Here is a 21233-nt window from a genome sequence, read left to right as displayed (position 1 = left end):
CGTTTTTGGGTATGCACGGCAACGGCCAAAATAATAACGGTTGAAGAAAAAGAGTTGCTTAAACTGGAGCAGTGCCAAACTCTGTTCCTGAGGACACTGTTTTGCATAACTCTGAGTATGCAAAAGCAATAATTGAAGACAGAAGAAATGATAAGACCACGTTAACCATCTCATTTTTCTGTAACAAATTATTATTTAGAGCAAATTTGATTTTATTTTGCGTAGAAGATGAATATCGTCGGGTCACTATAAATAGTAGAACCCAATTGCCGTGACATTAGCTTCAATCCAGGTACGTGACAATTAGAGGCATAAAGCAGGGTTACGTATCCACCGATGGTATGAAATCCAACTAAATAAAATATCAAATGAATTAACAACTTTATGTTGAAAGCAATGTTCTTTTCAATTGAAGAAGTACAACAGGCTGCAAAAGCCGCTCCCGTTTATAATATTTTAGTTTTTATAATGCTTGGCTGGCCGGTAGCTGCCACTTGGCAGTGGAGAGAGCACTATTAGACAATAACAAAGGCTGATACTGAATTGTCAACCGTATAAGACTTGTCTTTGATCAGCCAATATTTAAACTCAATACAGTTCCTGTACTTATAAGCATTTTACAGTAAAATTATAGTGACCGCGCCGGCCTCCCACATTACTTAACCAAGCTGATCATCATTCAAATCTGTGGAGACAAGCATCGCATTTTGTATTGCGTAATTTGAGTATGTGAAACGACAAAAGTCTTAATTAGAACAAAAGAAATCAAGTGAATCGTGTGCTTTCTAGATTGACAGCGAACTCGAATCGCGGCAGCCTTTTATTCCGCAAATTGGCACCAAACGGTAATTACCATCGCATGCATCATAAGGGAGAAACCAATCCTAGTTTACTTTTGAGTTGCACTATTGTTATGCCCCAAAATCCTCTTAAAACCCTTTCACTGAAATTTACAATATCAACCCTCGAATGCGTCATGTCTTTCAAGAAAAAAATAAAAATAAAAAGCACTGCATCACGAGGCATGATCATCATCTTTATCCATCAAAACAATTCTCTCTTTTTATAATTTTACAAACTCGGAGAACCTATGCAAAAGAAAAAAAAATACAGAAAAAAAAATCTAGAATATATATTATTGAGTTTCTATGTTTCAAGTTAAATGATGATAGAAATCGAAAAGCAAATGGCAAGTTAAAAGGCGAAGGAATTCAAAAATTAAAATGGTTCCTATTAATTGTATTAAAGCTTCATGCTGATTAGTGAAAGAATTATGAGTTAAAAATAGTTTTTTTTTTTCCAACAGGGATTGGAGAAACAAGAAATTACGAATACACAGTGTTATCTGTAAATTAAAACGGATGTTACTAAAAGTAGTGCAATTTACAAGTACTTTTAATGTGGTGTTTCTAGAGGGGTGCAAACAGTTCCACTCTTTACATTTTCTATGCTCAGTGCTTACTAATTTGATATTTGTACTAACGCAACAGAACTATTTATTTTAACATAAGGCCCTGTTTAGTACACATTTTCAAGTAAAACTTATTTACTTAGAGATTAGCGATTTTATAAATAGAGTTTTTACTTTAAAAAATTAATTATTTGGTTGTCAATAAGAGATATTATTAAAAATTTATGAAATTATTTTATTAGATAATTTTTTTAAATTATGTTATAAAAAGAATAGAACAAAATTGTCAAATAAATAGAAGATATATTAGATATTTTAATATTTAAAAAAACCTTTTTAACCTCTACTCCCAAATGGGAGCCCAAAAATTGAGTTTTAGCTATTAGAAGCAAAATTGTTTATTTAAGTTCTAAAAGCTCACCAAAAAAAAACCAAACAACAATAAAATTTATAATAAGAGCTTATGAAATTAAATAAGTACTTATTACCATTAGATAAGCTATATCAAATAGACAGTAAATATTAATTACATTAATTCGTGCCATTCCAAAAGGACAAACTCATTACGAAAGATCATCACTTGTACTTTCGGATTAATTTCTTCTCCAATTGCCTTTTCTGAATCTCACCTTCTTGGACAGTTGGATTAATTCCTCTTAAACATCTTCACAAACCATAGCAGTCTACCTGACGCAAAAACATGTATCTAATAGACAGTAAATATTAATTACATTAATTCGTGCCCATTCCAAAAGGACAAACTCATTACGAAAGAGCATCACTTGCACTTTCGGATTAATTTCTTCTTCCATTGCCTTTTCTGAATCTCACCTTCTTGGACAGTTGGATTAATTCCTCTCAAACATCTTCACAAACCATAGCAGTCTACCTGACGCAAAAACATGTATCTAATAGACAGGCCAATCACCAATCCAGATGCATAAGCCATGGTGGCAACATTCTAATCAAACCAACTTGAAGTGTCATCATCTTCTTCTACTTCATATGGTGTCCTATCTATAACACCTTAGGTAAATTCCATATCAACAAAGCACGGGAAAGATATTGAGTTTATAAGTGGATCTGCATCTTAATTGACAAAATGCGGTGATATGGGTTGTAGGATTTGGTCATAACAGATGGTATCTTCTAGATGTTTAAGAACGAAAGAGATGTTAGACTTGTCAATTGCAAAGGAAATTTTCCTGTAAGGTTGTTGGAAGACAAGTCTGATGATTCAAGGTTTGTACATCATATGAACTTAGAAGGGGGATTAATAAATTAATTATTTTACAACAATCTTTGTAGGGTTCTTGTCATCACTTCGTATTAAAGCACCTGACTATATACCAGATGCATGATACAGAACAGAAATAATTATTATCTTTTCTACAAGCACATTACCCCTCTATTACTTTAGTACAGATTTATACAAATAGTTTGTGAAAAATACCCTACGTGGGAATTAAAAAATGCAGTGAATCCATTTATCCTTATGATTGCATTTTTTTTAAGATTGGCACCGTACTCGAATCATGGAAGCCATTTCTCCAGCAAGTTTTTGTTTCTACAAATTGGGCAGCTTTCAATACATATTTTTCATCTCACTGGTTTGAAGTGGCAAGAATGATAACCTATATTGATCCATTTTCTATTCTTTTGTTGAAGAGATACTTCTTTTTGTATTTATTTTTTTTTTTCTGTTAGATCTTGATGTTTTAATCTCATTGGCTTTCTCTAGTGTCATTGTCCTTTTCTTCAAGTTGATGGTTTGAAAGGATACTTGTTAAGAACAGTCAGACCTGTTTATTTTAGAAGAAAAATTTCATAGAACCTCAAGGGAGGCTACTGACGGTTGTTTGCAGAGGTTTATGATTCTCAAAATGTCCAGGGAGGCGTAGCTGTAGATAAATTTTGAGCTAACAGGGCCTGTAATGTGACTCTGTCTGAACACTCGTTTAATTAAGTCTCTCGTTTTATAAATTTTAAATCTTCGATTTTTATTCAAATAATTCTCAAATTAAATCTCTTTTTTTAAAAAAAAAATATTTTGAAAGTCATTTAGTCAAACTTAAAAACATTTTGCCAAACTTTTTATACGAATAAATGAAGAAATATATATATGTAAGAAAAAAGCTAAACTATTTTAATATGAATGAATAAAGGTTTTTTCTTTTAACTCAGCCAAGCCTAGTTTACTTTTTATGCTAACTAATTTTTAAAATTTTTATTATTCATACACAAAGAGTCAACATCTATTAAATATGAAAAATAGAAAATAAATCTTAATCATTAAATACGACCAATACCACCTGTGACAATATTTTGGAAGGTCAACTAAAAATCATATCAGGAGATCCAAATCTGTGTCGCTTTTATTCTTACAACAACAAAAGAAAAACAGACATAAAGAGCATCAATTTATTAAGAAAAAAAAAATCAATTTCACCAAGTGATTAATTTCTTCTTCCTCTGCCTCTTCTGATCCCCCTTGTTCTTACCTTCTTGGATTGCCACGTCACAACCATCTTCATAAACCATAGTGGTTCTCCTGATGAGAAAACCATGTATCCAATAGACTGGCCAATCACCAATCCTGATCCATAACCAATCTTAGCAAATTTCCAATCAAACCAGCTGCTTGAACTCTCAGCCTCTTCTTCTTCTTCATGGAATGTTGTTGGTGCTGCATCATTGCCGCATTTTTTGGTCAATGGAAATCCGCACAACCCCAGGTTACCAATATAGGAATCTTCTTGAATTGTATTGAACTGGGGTCCTTGAGGTATAGGTCCATCAAGTCGGTTGTGGGAAGGTTTAAGACTGAAAGAGATGTAAGACTTGCCAATTGCTTTGGAATTTTTCCAGCAAGGTTGTTTGAAGACAGGTCTAAGGATTCAAGCTTTGCCAAATTTCCCAGCGACGATGGAATTTTCCCTGTAAAGTGATTGTGAGTAAGGTTGAGGAGTCGAAGCGAATGAAGCTTTCCAATCACCTGTGAAATCTCTCCATCAAAACCATTGCTTGAGAAGTCAATGGTCGTGAAAACAGTGAGAATCTTCTGCAGTTCAATCTCAGTTCCTTTTAGTGTCACCACTACAGAATCCTGATAATATTCTTCACCCAAGTACCGCAATTTGCCTTCATCTGCACCAACATTCCTCATGGCATTTAATTTTTCAAAAAACCTTGCTGGCAAATTACCACTAAAATTGTTGATCGAAAGATCTAAGATTCTCAACTTATGAAATGATTCCTTCGGTTCAAAGACCCTCACAGAACCGCGAAGTTTATTGGAACGGAGAACAAGAACCCGCAGTTCTGGAAGATTTCCCAACCAATAGGGGAAAACATCGTTGATCTTGTTATTTCCAATATCTAGAACTTCAAGCTTTGTACAGTTGACCAAGGATTGAGGGATCGCTCCTTCGAGTACATTGTTGTTCAAGTTAAGAGACCTTAACCAATTGGATTCAGCAAATGTTCGAGGAATGCTTCCATTAAGTCTATTATTCCGCAGATCCAACACGCTAAGCCAGGGGCTAAAGTTTCCAATGCACTCTGGAATGGTGCCCCTGAGCCTGTTATTGGAAAGATCAAGAACATCAAGGGCAATAATATCGCAAATAGAATGAATAATCTCTCCTGTGAATTGATTATTCGAGATCAAAAGGACTCTCAAGCTAGATGGAGGAACTGGAAGTGGTCCTTGAAGCAAATTGGAACGAAGGTCGAGATACCCAAGATTCTTCCATGGAATCTGCTTCATCTTTGTAATAAAGTTGTGGGAAAGGTTTACATAACTCAAAGAATCCTTTCCAATCTCTGATATCCAGCTGGGAATCTGACCATCGATCTTGTTCTCAGAAAGGTCCAGATAAGATAACTCATTTTGAGTTCTTAGGAAGCTTGGGAAAGCACTTATGTTGCAAGCAGATAAACTTAAATAGGAAAATTTTGGAAATGGGAGAGTCGATTTTGAATGTGGTGCCTAGTGATAGGCTGTTATGTGAAAGATAGAGGTATTTAAGCTTAATGAGCTTTGCAAACATATAGGGCTCTACAATGCCACTGAAATTGTTTGAATCAAGTTGGAGATCAGTCAGATTCACAAGTTCAAAGATTGAACTCGGAATTGACCCCTGCAACCTATTGCTGGACAAATAGAGGTTTTGCAGTGATTTACTTGGAAATTCATCAATATGGCCAGAGAGTTGGTTATCACTGAGTTGCACATACTCCAATAATGGACGAGAGAATAACCAAGATGGTATTGTCCCACTGAGGGAGTTATTGTTTAAACGGATTAAGACTAAATTTTGAAGCCTACTTCCTTGAGAATGAATTGGACCTGCTAGTTGATTGTTTGACAGGTCGAAAAAAGAAACTTGTGTCAGATTGACAATAGCTGGGATTTCACCAACAAAACTATTGCTTGAAAGATCTAAACGGGTTAGCCGCACAAGATTTGAAAGAGATGATGGGATATGACCACTAAAATTGTTGTGCATGGGGTGCAAAAGAGTAAGTTGTGTGAGATTACCGATGATGCAGGAACAGGCCCAACAAATTGGCTGTAACCAAGCATCAATCTTCTTAAGAACTTCAGATTGCCAATTGAATCAAGCAACTCTGAGAAACTTGTTTCAGAGACATCCAAATACTCTATGAGGCTTGTCCAGTTAGTTGTCAGAAAATTACCAGCCAAAGAAGGATTTTTGCTTAATCTAATCATTTGTAGATTTGGCAGGTGGAAAATGTTTATTGGAAAGTTTCCTTGCAGTATACAATCAGAGAGACTTAGAGATGTTAAAGAAGAAGATAGATTTTTCAGTGAATCCAGTACTATGGTGGACATTTCTACAGAATCAAGAGAAAGTACTTGTAATTTGGTCATATTTTGAACTAATGCTCGGAAAACTGGGGTTTCAAGACTCACTAGAGGATTGAAAGAGAGATCCAGTGAAACTAACTCACTCAAGAAGGAGATTTCATATGGAATTTTACCGTTAATATTGGAGTCAGATAGACTAAAGTGTGTCAAATTTCGGAAACGGCTAAAACCAGAAGAAATCTCAGAGTAATCAAAATCATTATGAGAAAGATTGAGTGTTTGTAGATGAAGAAGGTGAAAGAGACTAGTGTTGGTGGGGATATTGCCATGGAGCCAACTGCAACTAAGGTCAAGGCTAATGACATTACCTGTCGCCATATTACATGTTACTCCATCCCATGAGCAGCAATTTGTGTCCTTTTTCCAGGAGATCATTTTTGGGTAAGAACGTTGACAAAGGAAAGAAGAGTCTTCATCAAAGGAAAAGAGTTGCTTAAACTGGATCAATGCAGAACTCTGCTCACGAGGACAGTGTTTTGCATAACTCAGAGAATGCAAGAGCAATAACTGCAGAGAAAAGAATTGATAAGACCGTATTAACAATCCCATTTTTCTGTATGAAACAAATATGATTGAATTGTGTTGTATGGTAAGTATAGATGAAGGGTCAGCGTTCAGAATAAATTGAACTCATTTCCTGGTAGTATTAGCTTCATATTGTTGCAGTTACGGCGCCCACGCCTTGGTCACCGAAGACTTCCGGTATATTAGTGTGGCCATGTGGCCTTCCGAAAAATGCAGAAAGGTGGCTCCACTTTTGTTCAGTTGACTAAGCTGATGGATTAAAAAACCTTGGTCATCAATTCTTAAAGTCGTTTTTTGTTTCTAGTGGGACTTCTTTCCCTTTGCTGGCTGGAAGCTTCTCAAAAGACAAAAGCTATCATTCCAGCGTCCTTTTTTTGTCATTTTATGAGTTTTTCCTTCTCGGACAACTCTGTCTTTTCTCTCACTTAAATTTAGTTGAATGGTGATATTTTTGTCATTAGAATATATATATATATATATATATTGTGGTGATTGCAAGGATTTTTTTTTTATATCGTAAATTTTTTATTTTTTTTTCTGGGTTAAAGATGTCATATAGAGCTCTATCTCACATAAAAACACACTCAAAATGATATAAATGAAAAGTTTATTATTGTCAAAAGACAATATCAATTAGAATCTCGCAATTCGTATTACAATAAAATTAAAGATTAGATCCAAATCAAAATCAATTCTAAGAAGCAAGCAAACTGAGAACATTTTTTTGCCAAAATTCCATAAACATATCAAATGTATTTAATTTTAATTTAGATAATTATTAATTTATAAAGTAAATGAATCCTCTAAGAAAATATAATTTTTTTAAAAAACATTATTTATAAATTTATAGAAACATTAGTTTACTATATTGGTCTCAAGTTAGAACCGGAAAAGACTATTCTTTAACCAAGTTTAACAATTTATAGAATATAAAGTTATCGAGATTATATTTTATTTTCATTTCTTTCAAATATTCTTAATTAAAAAAAAATCTATCCTAAACTAAAAAAATTTAAAATATTCCTCTAATTGATGCTTTCCCTGAACCCAAAAATATGCGACTAAAAACTAATTTGTTTACTTAGCTTGAATAAGATACAAGCTGTCTCGATCAAAAAGCAAGTATAAAATGCAAGACTCAAGATCGACCACCAGATTTACAGAGTGAAGAGACCAATTACAGTCTCTACAATATAATCCTCAAATAAACTGCAACCATATCAAATGTAGAGCTGGCTGCAAGATTAATTAAGCAACAACAAACCAGCTGTACTAAATAGTGTATTTGAAGATATAAATTAACAAACAGACATAAAATAGACGAGATTAAAGAATCAAAATGATTGTTTTTTCATTTATTCTCTACTATGTACAAATCAATCATAATTACAACTACAAAGTTGCATTTTCCAGCTTCATATTCTGTTCTTGATACCATAAGAAAGTGATGATACAAATAAAATTAGAACAAATATACAACATCAATTACGTGTGAAAGAAAAATTTTCATTGAGGCATATTAACCCGGTGGTAAACAGGGGAAAAAAAGGCTATGGAAGAAATGTGGGTACCTTCAACTTTGAAACAGTGCGCAGACTTGCAGACACATTCTTTCTCAATCTTGCCCAGCCCCACATAACGATCTCCACCCGCACATATTTGGAGTAATTTGGGGCAGTTTATAAGGTTATTGATTTGTCAATCAAATATAGAGGTGGATCACAAGGAGGTAATGAGCCCAGACTGGTTTGTACAGAGAGAAGAGCAAACTGGCTCACTTGACTCTCTCCTGACGAGCCGTTTGTCACGATTAATCATGATTTTAATAAGAGGTAGCTTCTGTGAGACTTCACGCCAAATTTCATTTACTGCTCCATTTGGATGGTCATATATAAAGTATCTCTGCACCTGAATCACATAATTTAATAGAGTACTTCAATGAAGATGCTTTAAACAAGTGTATGTATTGAGTCTACTACGACAACTAAATGAATTCCAAAATGCTCAAATATAAAACTTATTATGATGTTAGTGGGAGAGAAAATTGTAGTTGCCTTATAGCAGATTACATATGGACATACACACAAAAGCAAAATAAGTGTGATTATTATTATTATTATTATTTTTGGATTTGGGGGGGGGGGGGGGGGAATTGTTATTTAGGGAACATTTAAATAATTAAATACCCTTATAACAAGAGGAAGAAACTGCACAAAGCTATTTTTATGATAACAATAAGCAAAGAAGATGCTATGTACCCATATCTACTGACATTTGACATGGTTGAGTGTGCACAAAAAGAAATACGGCCAGAAACTCAAACTTCCATTCATTTCTTGAACAAAACTGATTGACTGACACCAAAAATACATGATTGATGTTTGACAATATATGGACCATAAAACTAATTAAATCATAATTCCTAGTCAATGGGTGTGATTCTCTCAGGTAAATAAAAACTCACTATATAACAAGACTTAAAACCATTTTTCATGTTTTCTAGGTTGTAACTGAGATATAGTACTTATATGAACAAACAGGGCATAGTATTTAATTGGCATGCCAAGAAATATTACAAAGGATTCATCTCATTTATTTTCTCTACAACTCCTCAAGTTGAGGAGAATCAAGCATCAAAATTTCACCGTCAACACCAGCAAAAGATGCAAATATCAAGACAGCAAGCCTTAATATCAGAAGATTAAAATTACAAGACATACAAGTAACACTTACCTTTTTAAGCTCTCTCTGATACTCCAGAATCCTATCAGGAGTTACTGCTCTCAGAGTTGAAATTAAAAAGCCAGGCTTGATAGCAGCAGAGGTCTCTACAAAGACTGCAATCTTTCTATAGTCTATAACATCTTCAAATGGCAACTCAATACTATCACTTACTATCACAGGCACACACAGGCTAACTATAGCATCAAAGAGTCGGCAAGCTGATGGTGTATCACCAGCAGGATTCAAACAGAATTTTGATGTATGCATCCCTTGTGTGGCTGCACGTCTACTCTCTCTGGATTGTGTTCCATGTTTTATTACAACATCCTTTTCAGTTTCAAGAATGTTGAAAAGCAAATCACGAATTTTGCCTCCCTAAAAGCACAAAGAGATAGTAAACCCCAGAAAAAGATAAAAATCATCAGATCCGGGACACAAGCCATAACCACAAATCCGAGTCCAGAGAATATAGTTCTTGCAGCAAACATAAAAACTCTTAAATGTGGTGGTTGCATTCAGAAACGAAAGAAGAAATAGAGGCTCTATGACAACCAAAAGGATATAAACCATGAACTTATTTCAACAAGTCTGGAGGAAAAAAATGTGAGTTTTGTATGCTGCTGGATACTCAAAACAGAACAAATCATAACAAAGAAGCGAGCTCCCCACTAAGCAACTAAATAGAAGGTAGATTATCATAACGCCCACAAGTTTCTTTATTTAAATAGACGGTAGATTATCAGAAGAAGTATGCTAGACTATTCGTACACAATAGTGTCCATACAACCAATTAAATGCTATCCAAAACTAAAAATACAGGCCTTCAACTAAACCTTACAAGAATGAATGCACAAACAAAATTGAAAGGAAACAAACAAATGATAACAAATTACCTCTTTTCGATAACGATTGCCCATGAAGAACAACAAAGTGTTCCGATTATCAACCCTGGGATCACCCGTGTACGTATTAATCCTATGTGAGTACGGAATCACCACATCCTTAACCAAGGACCCCTGATCAACCCTTAATCTCCCGAAATCCGAAACCAACAGAACAGCATTCTTGATCCGATCCATGACCCGCAACATCGCATTCGGGTCACCAGCTATAATCACGTGATCCCTTCCGCTATTCCTACTCCAATACTCCTGCTGCTCCAGCCACTCCACGAGCTCCTCCTGCATTTCCTCATCGCTGTACCGATGCGCCGAGGCAGGCCCGCCCACGTTCACTACTAAACTCAGCGACGAGAAAACCGGGACGAAGAAGAGATCCGCCTCGCCAGGGTCAGTGACCTTCACGACGGGGGATCCGACCCGCTCGGATTCGGGTCGGCTCAGATCCGAGAACACGTACCACTCCCCCATGTGCTGGTGGCCCGGGTACTTCAGCATTGACACGTCAGCAACCGGGCCAACCAAACCGCCACGCGCCATCGAGTGCTGTTCGATGATGCCGTAAGTGAACTTTCTGGGGAGATTGTACATGTAAACTTTGACTTTGGAAGATTTGAATTCAATGTTTGAGTTCTGCTGGCTCAGTTTGTTAAACGTGGGGTCGGCGTCGGCGGCGACTGGGGGAGAGAAGAAAGTGTTGACGAAAGCGTAGACGGCGAGGATGAAGAGGGCTAGGACAATTAGCGTTTGTTTGAGGAGAGAAGATTTTCGCGCCATAAGGGAAATTGGGGTTAGCGTTTTGTGAGACTGAGAATTGGGAATTGAAGGAAGGGGAGGCGGGGACATGGGTGGGGAAATGGGTTTGGGTTTTCTGTTCATGTTTTGGTGAGCCGAAGCCCTGAACCGGAAGTGAGCTCAGCTGGTGCTGTGGGGCTTTGGGTGCTTGGGATATTTTTTTGTGTTAGGGAAATTTCTATTATAGACTTAATCTTATGAAAGCTTGTGAATTTGATAAATTTCAATTTAGCTCTTGGGGTGAATTGTGTGTCCTTTAGTTAATTATTGCTTGATTTGACAGTGACAAGGATGTTTAAACGCTTGTGAAGAATGTAATTATCATATATGATTAAGAAATTAGAAAATATTGTTGTTGATAATTTGATATTAGCGTATCTAAAAAAAAAGAAAAAGAAAAAGAAAATAGAATACAAATAAAAATAAATTCTAATTGCAAATTTTTTAACAATAGAATTAGGATTGAATTGTTTCAATAATGTAGATAGTTATATGCAAATGAAATTAGGTAATTATTTAACATATAAAAGGAAATAATTTAATTGTAATTAAGTTATTGGAAAAGTGGTGTATACACTACAAGGGGAAACTTGTGTTGCAACTATAGTACCGTGCCACAGTTGTATCCAACCATTGGATGTCAGTGAACCCCACCAATCTAAGCACATCCGATGGCTGGATGTAACTGTAGCACGGTACCACAGTTGTACCGTAGCCTGATCCTACACTACACATGTATATATTTCATTGTTACTGGTAAGTGAGTAGTATGGTTGTAAAACGGGAATCTATACCAATTGAATAGTTGCTTCTGTCAAACTCAAACTCAAGTTTGTTTTAGTTCAAAAGATTTGGCGGAATCTAACTTAGCTTATCAGTTTAGATACAGGGGTTTGAGATGTGGATTTAAATAAGTCAAATACTTAGAAATTTGATTTCGTTGTTAATTTTTTTTTTGAATTATGTTCTTAAGTTTAGTTTCTAACAAAAGTAACATGACAAAATATTATTAATTTATATTAGTGGTATTATAAACTTAAAATTTTGTTATCGATACACTATCTTACTGGATTTTTTTTAAAAAATATAAACTTATCATTAGATCAGAACATAAATTTCAAAGAAACATGGTAAAGGCTGAGGAAACTCTTCCACCCATGCAACATAACACTACAAACTTAATTAAGGCATCCACTGTTTGGTTATAATTTTTCAACACATGCTGAATCCGGAAATCATATTTTAGATATAGTAGAGGCTATAACTAAAAAATAAGATTTTCATAAGAATTTTAATAAAAATAAGATTTTCATTAGAATTTTAATAAAAAATATCCCTAAATTTTAATAAAAATAAATCCCAAAATTAGAATTTTTATTTTTAATATAAAATTATAATTATAAAAATAATTGCAAACCTTTGGGATTTAATAAAAATCTCCTAAATTATTAAAATTTTAGGATTTATTCTTTTAAGAAATAAATTCAGTTATTTAATAAAATTTTACAAAATTATAAATTTTTAATAAATAAATTCATTTATTTTTATTAAAATTTTGTAAAATTATAATTTTTTAAAAAAATAATTATTAAAATTTTACAAAATCTAAATTTAGTAAAAATCAGTTGAGCACCTCTATTTGGGATTTATTTTTTATTAAATTTAAGGATATTTTTATGATTATAATTTTTAATTTTAAAAGTTTTTATAAAATAAAATAGTCTTTCAATTTATTTAGGGGTAAAATTATCATTTTATTAAAATTATTTAATAGTGTTAAAACAAAAGCGGCTAGTTGATACAAATATGAAAAGAAATGTGATGCAAAGTACATGTTAAAATTTTATAGTGGTTGGATGAATATAAAACAAAATAAAGGTGGTGCAATGATAATTTTCCTTTAATTTATAATAGATGAGTGATAAATATAAAATTTTGTTATCATTCATAGGATTTTCTTTTAATCTAGTTAGTTAATTGTATTTTAAAAGAATCAGTCATAGTGATTGTATTATTATTATTATCATCAACAATCCACCATCAATTTTATATTTCTTAAAAAAACCCATAAATTTTATATAAAAAATAATAAATGAGGAATCAAAATATAAATATATCGCGAGGCGAACCAACTAGGCGCAATCTCGAGGCTTTAATTTTCAGTTCGCAAATAAGGAGTAAAAATGAACACAAGCTTCAAAAAATGAAGTCGATCCCAAAACGCAACATTTGGGTGGCAGCAAGCAACGTTCTTTCTTTTTCTCTTGATCTTCTTCACCATTTTTTCATTCAACCAAGGAGCAAGATTTTCCCGCCAAAAGCAATTCGACTCGTTCGAGTTACCGAACGCCTGCACATACGGCGTAATCGAGCATTTTTCCCAAATACTGAATAAAGTCTTTGCTCGATTGCTAACTCTGAAGGGTAAGTTACTTGCATTTTTCTTTCCCGCCAATGGGTTTCATCGAACCATTGGGGCTATAGAATTTAGGTCCTTAAATATTTGAACTTTTTCTCTAACAAATGAAATTCATTTAGTTATCCTTCGTGAAACTGACGATGAAGCTCTCAAGTATCTGTCCATTGATTTATCTGCAAAAACATTTTACCTGCAAGGCAAATCACTGTAAGGCACTCTAGAACAGTATGATGAACATCACTTAATTTGTAAATACCTGGGGAAATCTGGTTTCACTTGAGATAGTTCAGTGAGATATCATAGCTAGCAGGAGTTAAAGACCAGTTACTTTTGTTGAAAGCACTCAGGGCACCATCATCGTCATTTTTATTATTATTTTCTTAATTGAAATTGCTAAAAGGAATCAATAAAAACGTAATTGCTAAAAGGAATCCATTCTTTCATGACTTATTCTGAAGAGCAGAACTAATTACAACGGAATATACTAGGACATGATAAATACATAACAAATGTGTATGCTAGTTCGAGCCTAATAGTACCTGTATTCAAGATTCATTGCTTTGCAATGCGCTAGTACAACAAATGATTACTTCGACGAGTGAAAATACTATATTTATATAAATGGCTAATCATATCAGAAAGTAAGGGAAACTGTAGCAGAGCAAACAAGCTGACTGGTACACAAGCACCGGTTGCAATTGGAATAGCTATCCATACAAAGTCATCACCAAGAACAATGAAAAGTGTTGCTGCAAATGCTGCCATCATGGTGGCGATAGAGATGAAAAGAGTTGCAAGCCCTATGATCAATCTGTTCGGCAACGAATGAACAAAATCTTCTTCTGCATATCGCGAGGTGATGATGGATAGGAACATCAATATTGAAGTGGCTGAGCAGAATAGAGCTAGTGCATCTGATACGGCAAAAACCATAAATGATTTGTAATGCCGAAAAATTGGTCTGCCGGTAGAATCATCATTGCCACCAGGAACAGTGAAGGCTGCAGCAAACATCACAGTAGCAATAAGTGTTGCGACAACCATGCATGAGGAAGCAGTGTCTTTCATCCATTTTTCTCCTTCTCGAACTAGTCTTCTGTGCTCCTCCGAGAACAGGATATGAGGTGTTCTCCCCTCTGAATTTTTGGCTTCTCGGTAAGAGGGTTGGACAACTTTTTCAATTTCCTACATTTGTCAGGTGTAATTGTATTAGGATTCAAACCTGGAATACAAATTTTTTCTGAATGCAAATTATTGATTTACTATGATGAAAGTGGTGGATTCATGCGCTAGTGTTTTTGGGATCCCATTGTTTCACTTCATATGCAAAACGCTAGTGGAACAATCAAAACCAATGAAGAGCAAGCTTTGTATTTGAGAAGTAATCATTACCTTGAACCAATGCAACTCCCGTCGAAGCTGCAGAGCTGCACCAGAGTCAATTTTGAGTCGATCTGGAGGAGCAAGCTTTCCAGCCAGATGCAACATGTTATTATTGTTTTCATCTTTGTAAGATGCTATCAAGTCTTTATGAGCACCGAGTTCATATATAAGATTGAAAATCTTCTCCTGACGATGCACTACCGCTATATGAAACATGCTTCGACTATGATCATCAACTTTCCAAATAAGATTAGGATACATCTGAATCAGCACCATTAAGAACTCAACATTCCCCAACTCCACAGCAGTAAACAGTAGTCGAGAAGGTTTCCTTAGTAATTCTCCAATTTTTGAGTCATCTAATAACAGCACCTGTTCCCAAAGTCGCTTCACCAGTTCAAGCGCTTGTAGATGCATCAACTTTGGGTCAAGTATTGCCCTCATACCTGGTACTGAATATGACAGGTAGCGCAATCAGAAAAATCCCTGCATTTCTAACTAATATTCTCCTACCTATACTCAAAAATGATAAAATTACTTGACAAGGTAATGGCAGAAAAAAAATGAGAAGCTGTAGAATATTAAAATCCCAATATTGTATTCATATGCAAATGATGCCTGAAGCAGAGCCTCCAAACAATGACCAGGGCACAAAACAAGTGTAGTAATCAAGTGTATTGTCACATAATCAATTAAAAGCAGATATACAGGATACCATATTCAATTCCAAAATAACAAAAGCATAATGAGGATGAGAAGAACAATGCAAGATTTGTTGTTGTTTTAGTTGCTTCTAATATTTTTTATGACGCACATCTATTGAATTAAGAGAATTCTATAATCAGTGCCACAGTACTGAAAATAAACTACTTGTCAGTCAAATAGCTGAGTATTTCTATGAGAATGTCATTATTAATGACCGACTTTTTCCAGATTCTTGGACAAACATTTGGAAGTCCGATAGCAAGAAAGGTATAACACTTGCACTGACTAATACGAAATTCACATGGTCCATGTCAACCATGCCATACGCATTGGTGTGTAAATTGTATTGTTAATTTATGATATCAATGAAATGCTGAAGGTGAGACAAGACCATTTCTGTAGCATATACAGGTTACTTCATATAATTGTATCATATGAAATAGCTAATTACATGAGTAACTGCAAATATATGAATCATGTAAGGCAGAATCTGCCACTATTGCAACTATGAGTAATGGCCAAGAATAGAGTTACTAACCTGAGTAAATGCACCTGCGCCAAAATCTTAGCTGACTTCCACTTGCAAAAGCTGAAGGTTTCCGTGCCAATACATGAAGAGCAGTCTCTCCATTTCCATCTCGAGCCATAGCTAATTGGGGATGATGCTGAATCAAGTCCAATGCCACATCTAACAATATAAAACAAGACAGTATTCAATTGTGTACTTCAAGAAGACATGTGGATAGTAAATGAAGTTTTATAAAACTAGAAAAATTATTGCGAAGGAAAATGCTCTCTAACCATAAAGACCAGCATCAATGACGGCAACAAGAAGCTCAATGCGATCTTCTTCTTTTAAATCCTCTTCCTTGGTCACAGAATAAAGATACCAGATCATTTCCTTGTGGCCTAACAGGGCAGCCATGCACAATGGTGTTGCTCCTTTATTGCCTCGAATTGATGGCAACTCTCTGTTCTTATTAACCATTACCTCTGCTATCTTTGTGACACCAGATACAGCAGCAAAACAAAGAGCTGTGTTCCCAACCTTGTTCCGCAGTGCCAGGTCTTCAGGTGTCATTAAATTTACAAGCTCCTGCACAAATAATGTGCGTCTGGCCCCAGCAGCAATATGAAGAGCAGTATCCTGATTTCTACTGATTCTAACACACACTGCTTCAGGATTCAAATTAAAAAAATTTCTTGCAAAGTCCCAATCACCTTTAAGTGCCGCCAGATGTAAGGGAGCATAAGAAGTAAAGCAATTCCTTTCAACCCCACCTTTTAAACATTTTAGCAACAGCATGAGTGCCAATATGGAACAAAATTTTATCCCCTATTTTAGAAAAATGCAGGAGGGAACGGAACAAGTACAACAGGGAATTGAAAGTCGCAATTTTTTAGGTAAATAATAGTAGTTGAATTCTTTGTGAGACAGTTTAACCCTCATTTTAAGGTGGAAAATATCTTCAGCTTTTGTATTGTCAATGTCTTTTAATTAATGGAATGAAAGTGAATTAGCAGAGAAACAAAGTCTAAATCAAGGGATTAATTCATTCAACTGTACAGAGACGAGAATTAGGTTCCACAACTGGAGAAAAAAAAAAAAAGCAATGTACATATATATAGACTTACATGCATATATGATATATTCATGCAGCAGGTCATTTTGGAAATGCTACTTTACATAAAATCATTCTTTCTAAGCATGGAAGAGATAAACTGCATATACTTTTAAAACACCAAGAAAATCCGAACCCTACTTCCCTAGTTAATGCTAAAAGACGCCTAGATAATATTATTTTCGGACTCTGTTACTTAACAACTAATATAATCATATGCTTTTGCTTGTGACTTCACAAGCATGCTACAATCATTATCCTTCATGTAATTTACATAGAAATCAAAGAAATTTTATAGTTAGCAGAGGACAAGTATCAGTTAAATACACAACATACCGGAAACTGCTCCTGGCTGAGAGAGAGACACTGCTGGCTGTGCAAAACCTGCCGAGTCATCTGCCGCTGCTCTACTTAGTTCTGCAGAAGTGGAGGGGACCTGATCGCTTGAAGCATACATAGGCCATATTGATGGATCTAAAACCACATGGGCATCAGGCCCTCTAGCTTCGAAGAAATCTATTGAGCTTGAAATGGCTTGCGGTGGCTGAAGGTGAGCGTTCTGATTGCCAGATGCACCGTTGGACGAAGGTCCATAATTGGCATGATAAAAGAAGCCAGGGCCAAAAGCATCTTTCAGGCTTATGTCATCATCAGAGCATACACCTGTGCTTACATCATCCTCCCCAAAAGATTTGCAAGACGAATTTGTAACCGATTTGATCTCAGGAAAACATGTATCTATAGAAAGGCCATTGCCATATCGTGATTGTACAGAAAGGCCATTGCTTAGTATCATACTCTTCGACCAATGGAAGAACTGCAAAAAACAAAAGCAAGACAACTAAATACACAATAAACGTAGAAGCTTGCCAACAATAGGGTTTTTTGGCAACAATCGGTCACTTTTAGATGCATTTTCTCTAGAATATAACATAAGAGCACCAGGCATCTACGTTTGTACCTCAATACCATCAAAAATAGCAAAAATATGTGTCTACAATGCATTAGTATTAAATCCTCAACATTGTTCAGCTGGGTGGTTTTGAATTTTACCCTTGCTTGATCTCAGCAGTTCAATTAGATGAATAGCTGGAACTGCCCAAATTAGAACTCAACCAAGCACCTTAAAAAAATTGTCTGAACTGAAATATGAAAGCAAAATGAACATTTCACGAACCCAACAACAAAGACGCTGAAAGAAAAAAGAAGGTACCTGCCTAAAAAGGCACTTTGAATTTGCGTAGAAGCTGACGGAGAGGCTTAGATTTTGAAGTAATATATATGTACAATAATGATTTAAGGGAGAAATGTCAAAGTCAAGTCTCGAGCGATTAAGCAAGACGGCATTTTGCTCATAATTTGAAAGCAGGATTCGCCGTCTTCCACGAACTTACTCTGCCAGCCAGCCAGCCTCACAATCATATCTTTTGCTTACAAAATCCGCACAGGCATGACTGTCTAGGCCCACACGTACATGAAAATCAATTTCATCCGCGCATTCCCCCATGTTTTATTTTATATAAATAATGCGCACTTCATGCGTGACGGGATTTGCTACTACGCAAATCTATAGCGCTACGGACTTGAAGTCTAACAATTGAAATTAAAACCTTTTCTTAAAAAAAAAAAAAAACAGTTAGAAAGTGGAAGCTTCCAACACAGTGTTGAAGATTGACGCATTGTTTCTGAGAAAAATCAAATCCAGATATTGTTTGTATGTACCAGTGAGACCTACGTTGGGGCTTGGGCGGTCACAACCCGAGACCGGACAAAAATCAATGAAAGATAAAGGTCTCTGTTGAAATTTAACCTATTCCTTCAAAAATTTTATGTGTGACTCTTTAAGTTTATTTATTTATTAAGTTGACTTCCTAAAGTTTATTATGTTTTTTTTCTCCCTATTCCGTAGAACCAAATTTTGATTCTGTAACCCCTGATTCATGAAAATACTTTGATCTCGTCCGGACAAGATAGCTGGACCTGTCTCGTCCGTATATATGCGGACCACACCGGAACGTAGAGTCTATTGTGACAGGATAACAGACGAAACTACTCTTGGCATGGGCCTCCTTCACAGACACAGGCCACTTCCCCTGAATAGCAACAGGTGGTGTCTGGCCGCTGGCGTCAAGTCAATGATGTTTTACTGTAAGTGGTCAAAAAGTGAAAGAAAGATGAGAAATGAGTGATAAGAATGGAAAAAAGTATGCGAAAGTGCTGAGAAAGCAGGGCGAAAGATGTGGTAGTGACTGATGAAGGATATTCCGAAACTTGCATTCCAAATTCCTAATGAATTTTTCTAACAGTTCGTGTCGGTTTAGTAGTACTTTAATTAAGTCAAAAGAGTTTTAGGTTGTCATTTATCGACTGCGGTGTTACTTTGGGTTTAATTACACTTTTTGTCGTTGCTATGTTACCCCCACCAATTGATAGCTTTGATATTTTTCCTCAAAACCTACTTAGTGGAGTAACTAATTAATTAATTGTGTCACCTGCCACAGCCCCAGCCGTGCCCATGTCGTCTTCTAATATTCTGGCCCGTCCTGGAGAGTTCTCCGGTTTGCACAAAATGCTCAACGATAGCTCGAGATAGTCTAGCCAAAATGAATATTGTTGAGATTTCTCTATACTGATTAACAGCATATCGATTTGATTATAAATTTTGTCAATTAACCAGCCGAAAATCTCATCCCACCAAAAAGATTTAACTGCGTACATGCAAATTAAGCCAAAATAATAAGATTAACAACAATTTCTCATAAGATAAATGTTAAGTTATAATTATTGTAACTTACTTCTCTCATGTGAACCATATAAATTATGAGTCCCATAATTTTATATAATTTACATGAGTGGTGTAAGTTGCACTGATTGTAACTTAAAAGCTCCCTTCTCATAAATGTAAAGTTGTTAGAAGCTCCCTTCTCATAAATGTAAAGTTGCTGCAAAGAATTTCAGAAGTGATTCCAAGTAGCCGCCGCCTCTGTCCTCATATGCGGATTAAGGAAAAAGACACACGAAAAAGCCCCACCACAAACGCTAAAGTTGGTAAAAAGGGGTTGACTTAAAATCTTAACTAAAAAGCCCCACCTCAACGCTAAAATTTCCACACTAAGCATTCTTCCCAGCTGTACATGTGGATTTCAATTTGGAAAGTTAAAATTTATACTACTCGCCAAATGGTATCCGATGAAATAAAAGCCCAGATTTTTTTATTCTTAATTTAATATCAAATAATATGTCATATAATTTTTTACAAGATTTAAATAAATTAATTTTATTATCTCACCAATTAATTGATAAATGCCACATTAATTGAGATAATTTTTTTAAATAAAAAATTTACAAAGTCTAATACTACTAAATAAAAAAATCTATATAATATATATATTTAATCATAAAAATCATGTTTTTATTAATGTTTTTTATTAGTTCAATAAGGGTATCAAGTCCAATTTTGTATAATTAATTTGTGTGCATCATTTGACTCCATTTGATATACATTTGCATAAATTCTATAATACATTAGAAGTAGTACAACCAATTAACGCACACATGACATGTATAATTAAATTTAATGTAATAATTTTTTACATGGTGATCTTTCAAAATAAAAGTACGTATATCACAACATCATTTACTTGTTGTATGAATGACATGAACACATGGTATCTCCTATAGAATTTCTCGTTCATTTGAACCCATCAATTCACAATGAAGAGTCGACGATGACAATGACACCCATAACATATGTATATAGTATCAGAGCAATAGTAACCTATATATTATTCTAATAACACATGCTCATACATATCTTTCATCCATAAATTACTCATTAAAAGTTGTCGAATCCTTC

At 35.0% G+C, this 21233-nt stretch overlaps 3 protein-coding genes across 3 annotated transcripts; all 3 read right to left on the bottom strand.

The window, feature by feature from the left end:
• Positions 1-3696: 3696 nt before the first annotated feature.
• On the bottom strand, positions 3697-6623 carry LOC18052017 (receptor-like protein Cf-9 homolog). The gene is made up of 4 exons (XM_024190951.1): positions 5955-6623; positions 4142-5402; positions 3913-4097; positions 3697-3723 (listed from the first exon to the last, which is right to left on the bottom strand). The coding sequence occupies exons 1-4, from the start codon at positions 6621-6623 to the stop codon at positions 3697-3699; spliced, it is 2142 nt and encodes a 713-aa protein (XP_024046719.1).
• A 1533-nt stretch (positions 6624-8156) lies between these two features.
• Positions 8157-11332, bottom strand: LOC18052016 (probable arabinosyltransferase ARAD1). Its single transcript, XM_006448621.2, has 3 exons — positions 10448-11332; positions 9564-9929; positions 8157-8738 (listed from the first exon to the last, which is right to left on the bottom strand). Exons 1-3 carry the CDS (start codon positions 11330-11332, stop codon positions 8550-8552), a joined length of 1440 nt encoding a protein of 479 aa, XP_006448684.1. The 3' UTR covers positions 8157-8549.
• A 2737-nt stretch (positions 11333-14069) lies between these two features.
• On the bottom strand, positions 14070-18765 carry LOC18052015 (ankyrin repeat-containing protein At5g02620). Its single transcript, XM_024191435.1, has 6 exons — positions 18591-18765; positions 17714-18194; positions 16557-17036; positions 16294-16443; positions 15060-15502; positions 14070-14852 (listed from the first exon to the last, which is right to left on the bottom strand). Exons 2-6 carry the CDS (start codon positions 18171-18173, stop codon positions 14238-14240), a joined length of 2148 nt encoding a protein of 715 aa, XP_024047203.1. The 5' UTR covers positions 18174-18194; positions 18591-18765; the 3' UTR covers positions 14070-14237.
• Positions 18766-21233: the final 2468 nt, after the last annotated feature.

The sequence above is a fragment of the Citrus clementina genome, unplaced genomic scaffold (assembly GCF_000493195.1).
Source record: "Citrus clementina cultivar Clemenules unplaced genomic scaffold, Citrus_clementina_v1.0 scaffold_2, whole genome shotgun sequence".
Lineage (NCBI taxonomy): Eukaryota > Viridiplantae > Streptophyta > Magnoliopsida > Sapindales > Rutaceae > Citrus > Citrus x clementina.
The sequence above is the reverse complement of the archived record's forward strand: the minus strand, read 5'-3'. Positions and strand labels throughout refer to the sequence as shown.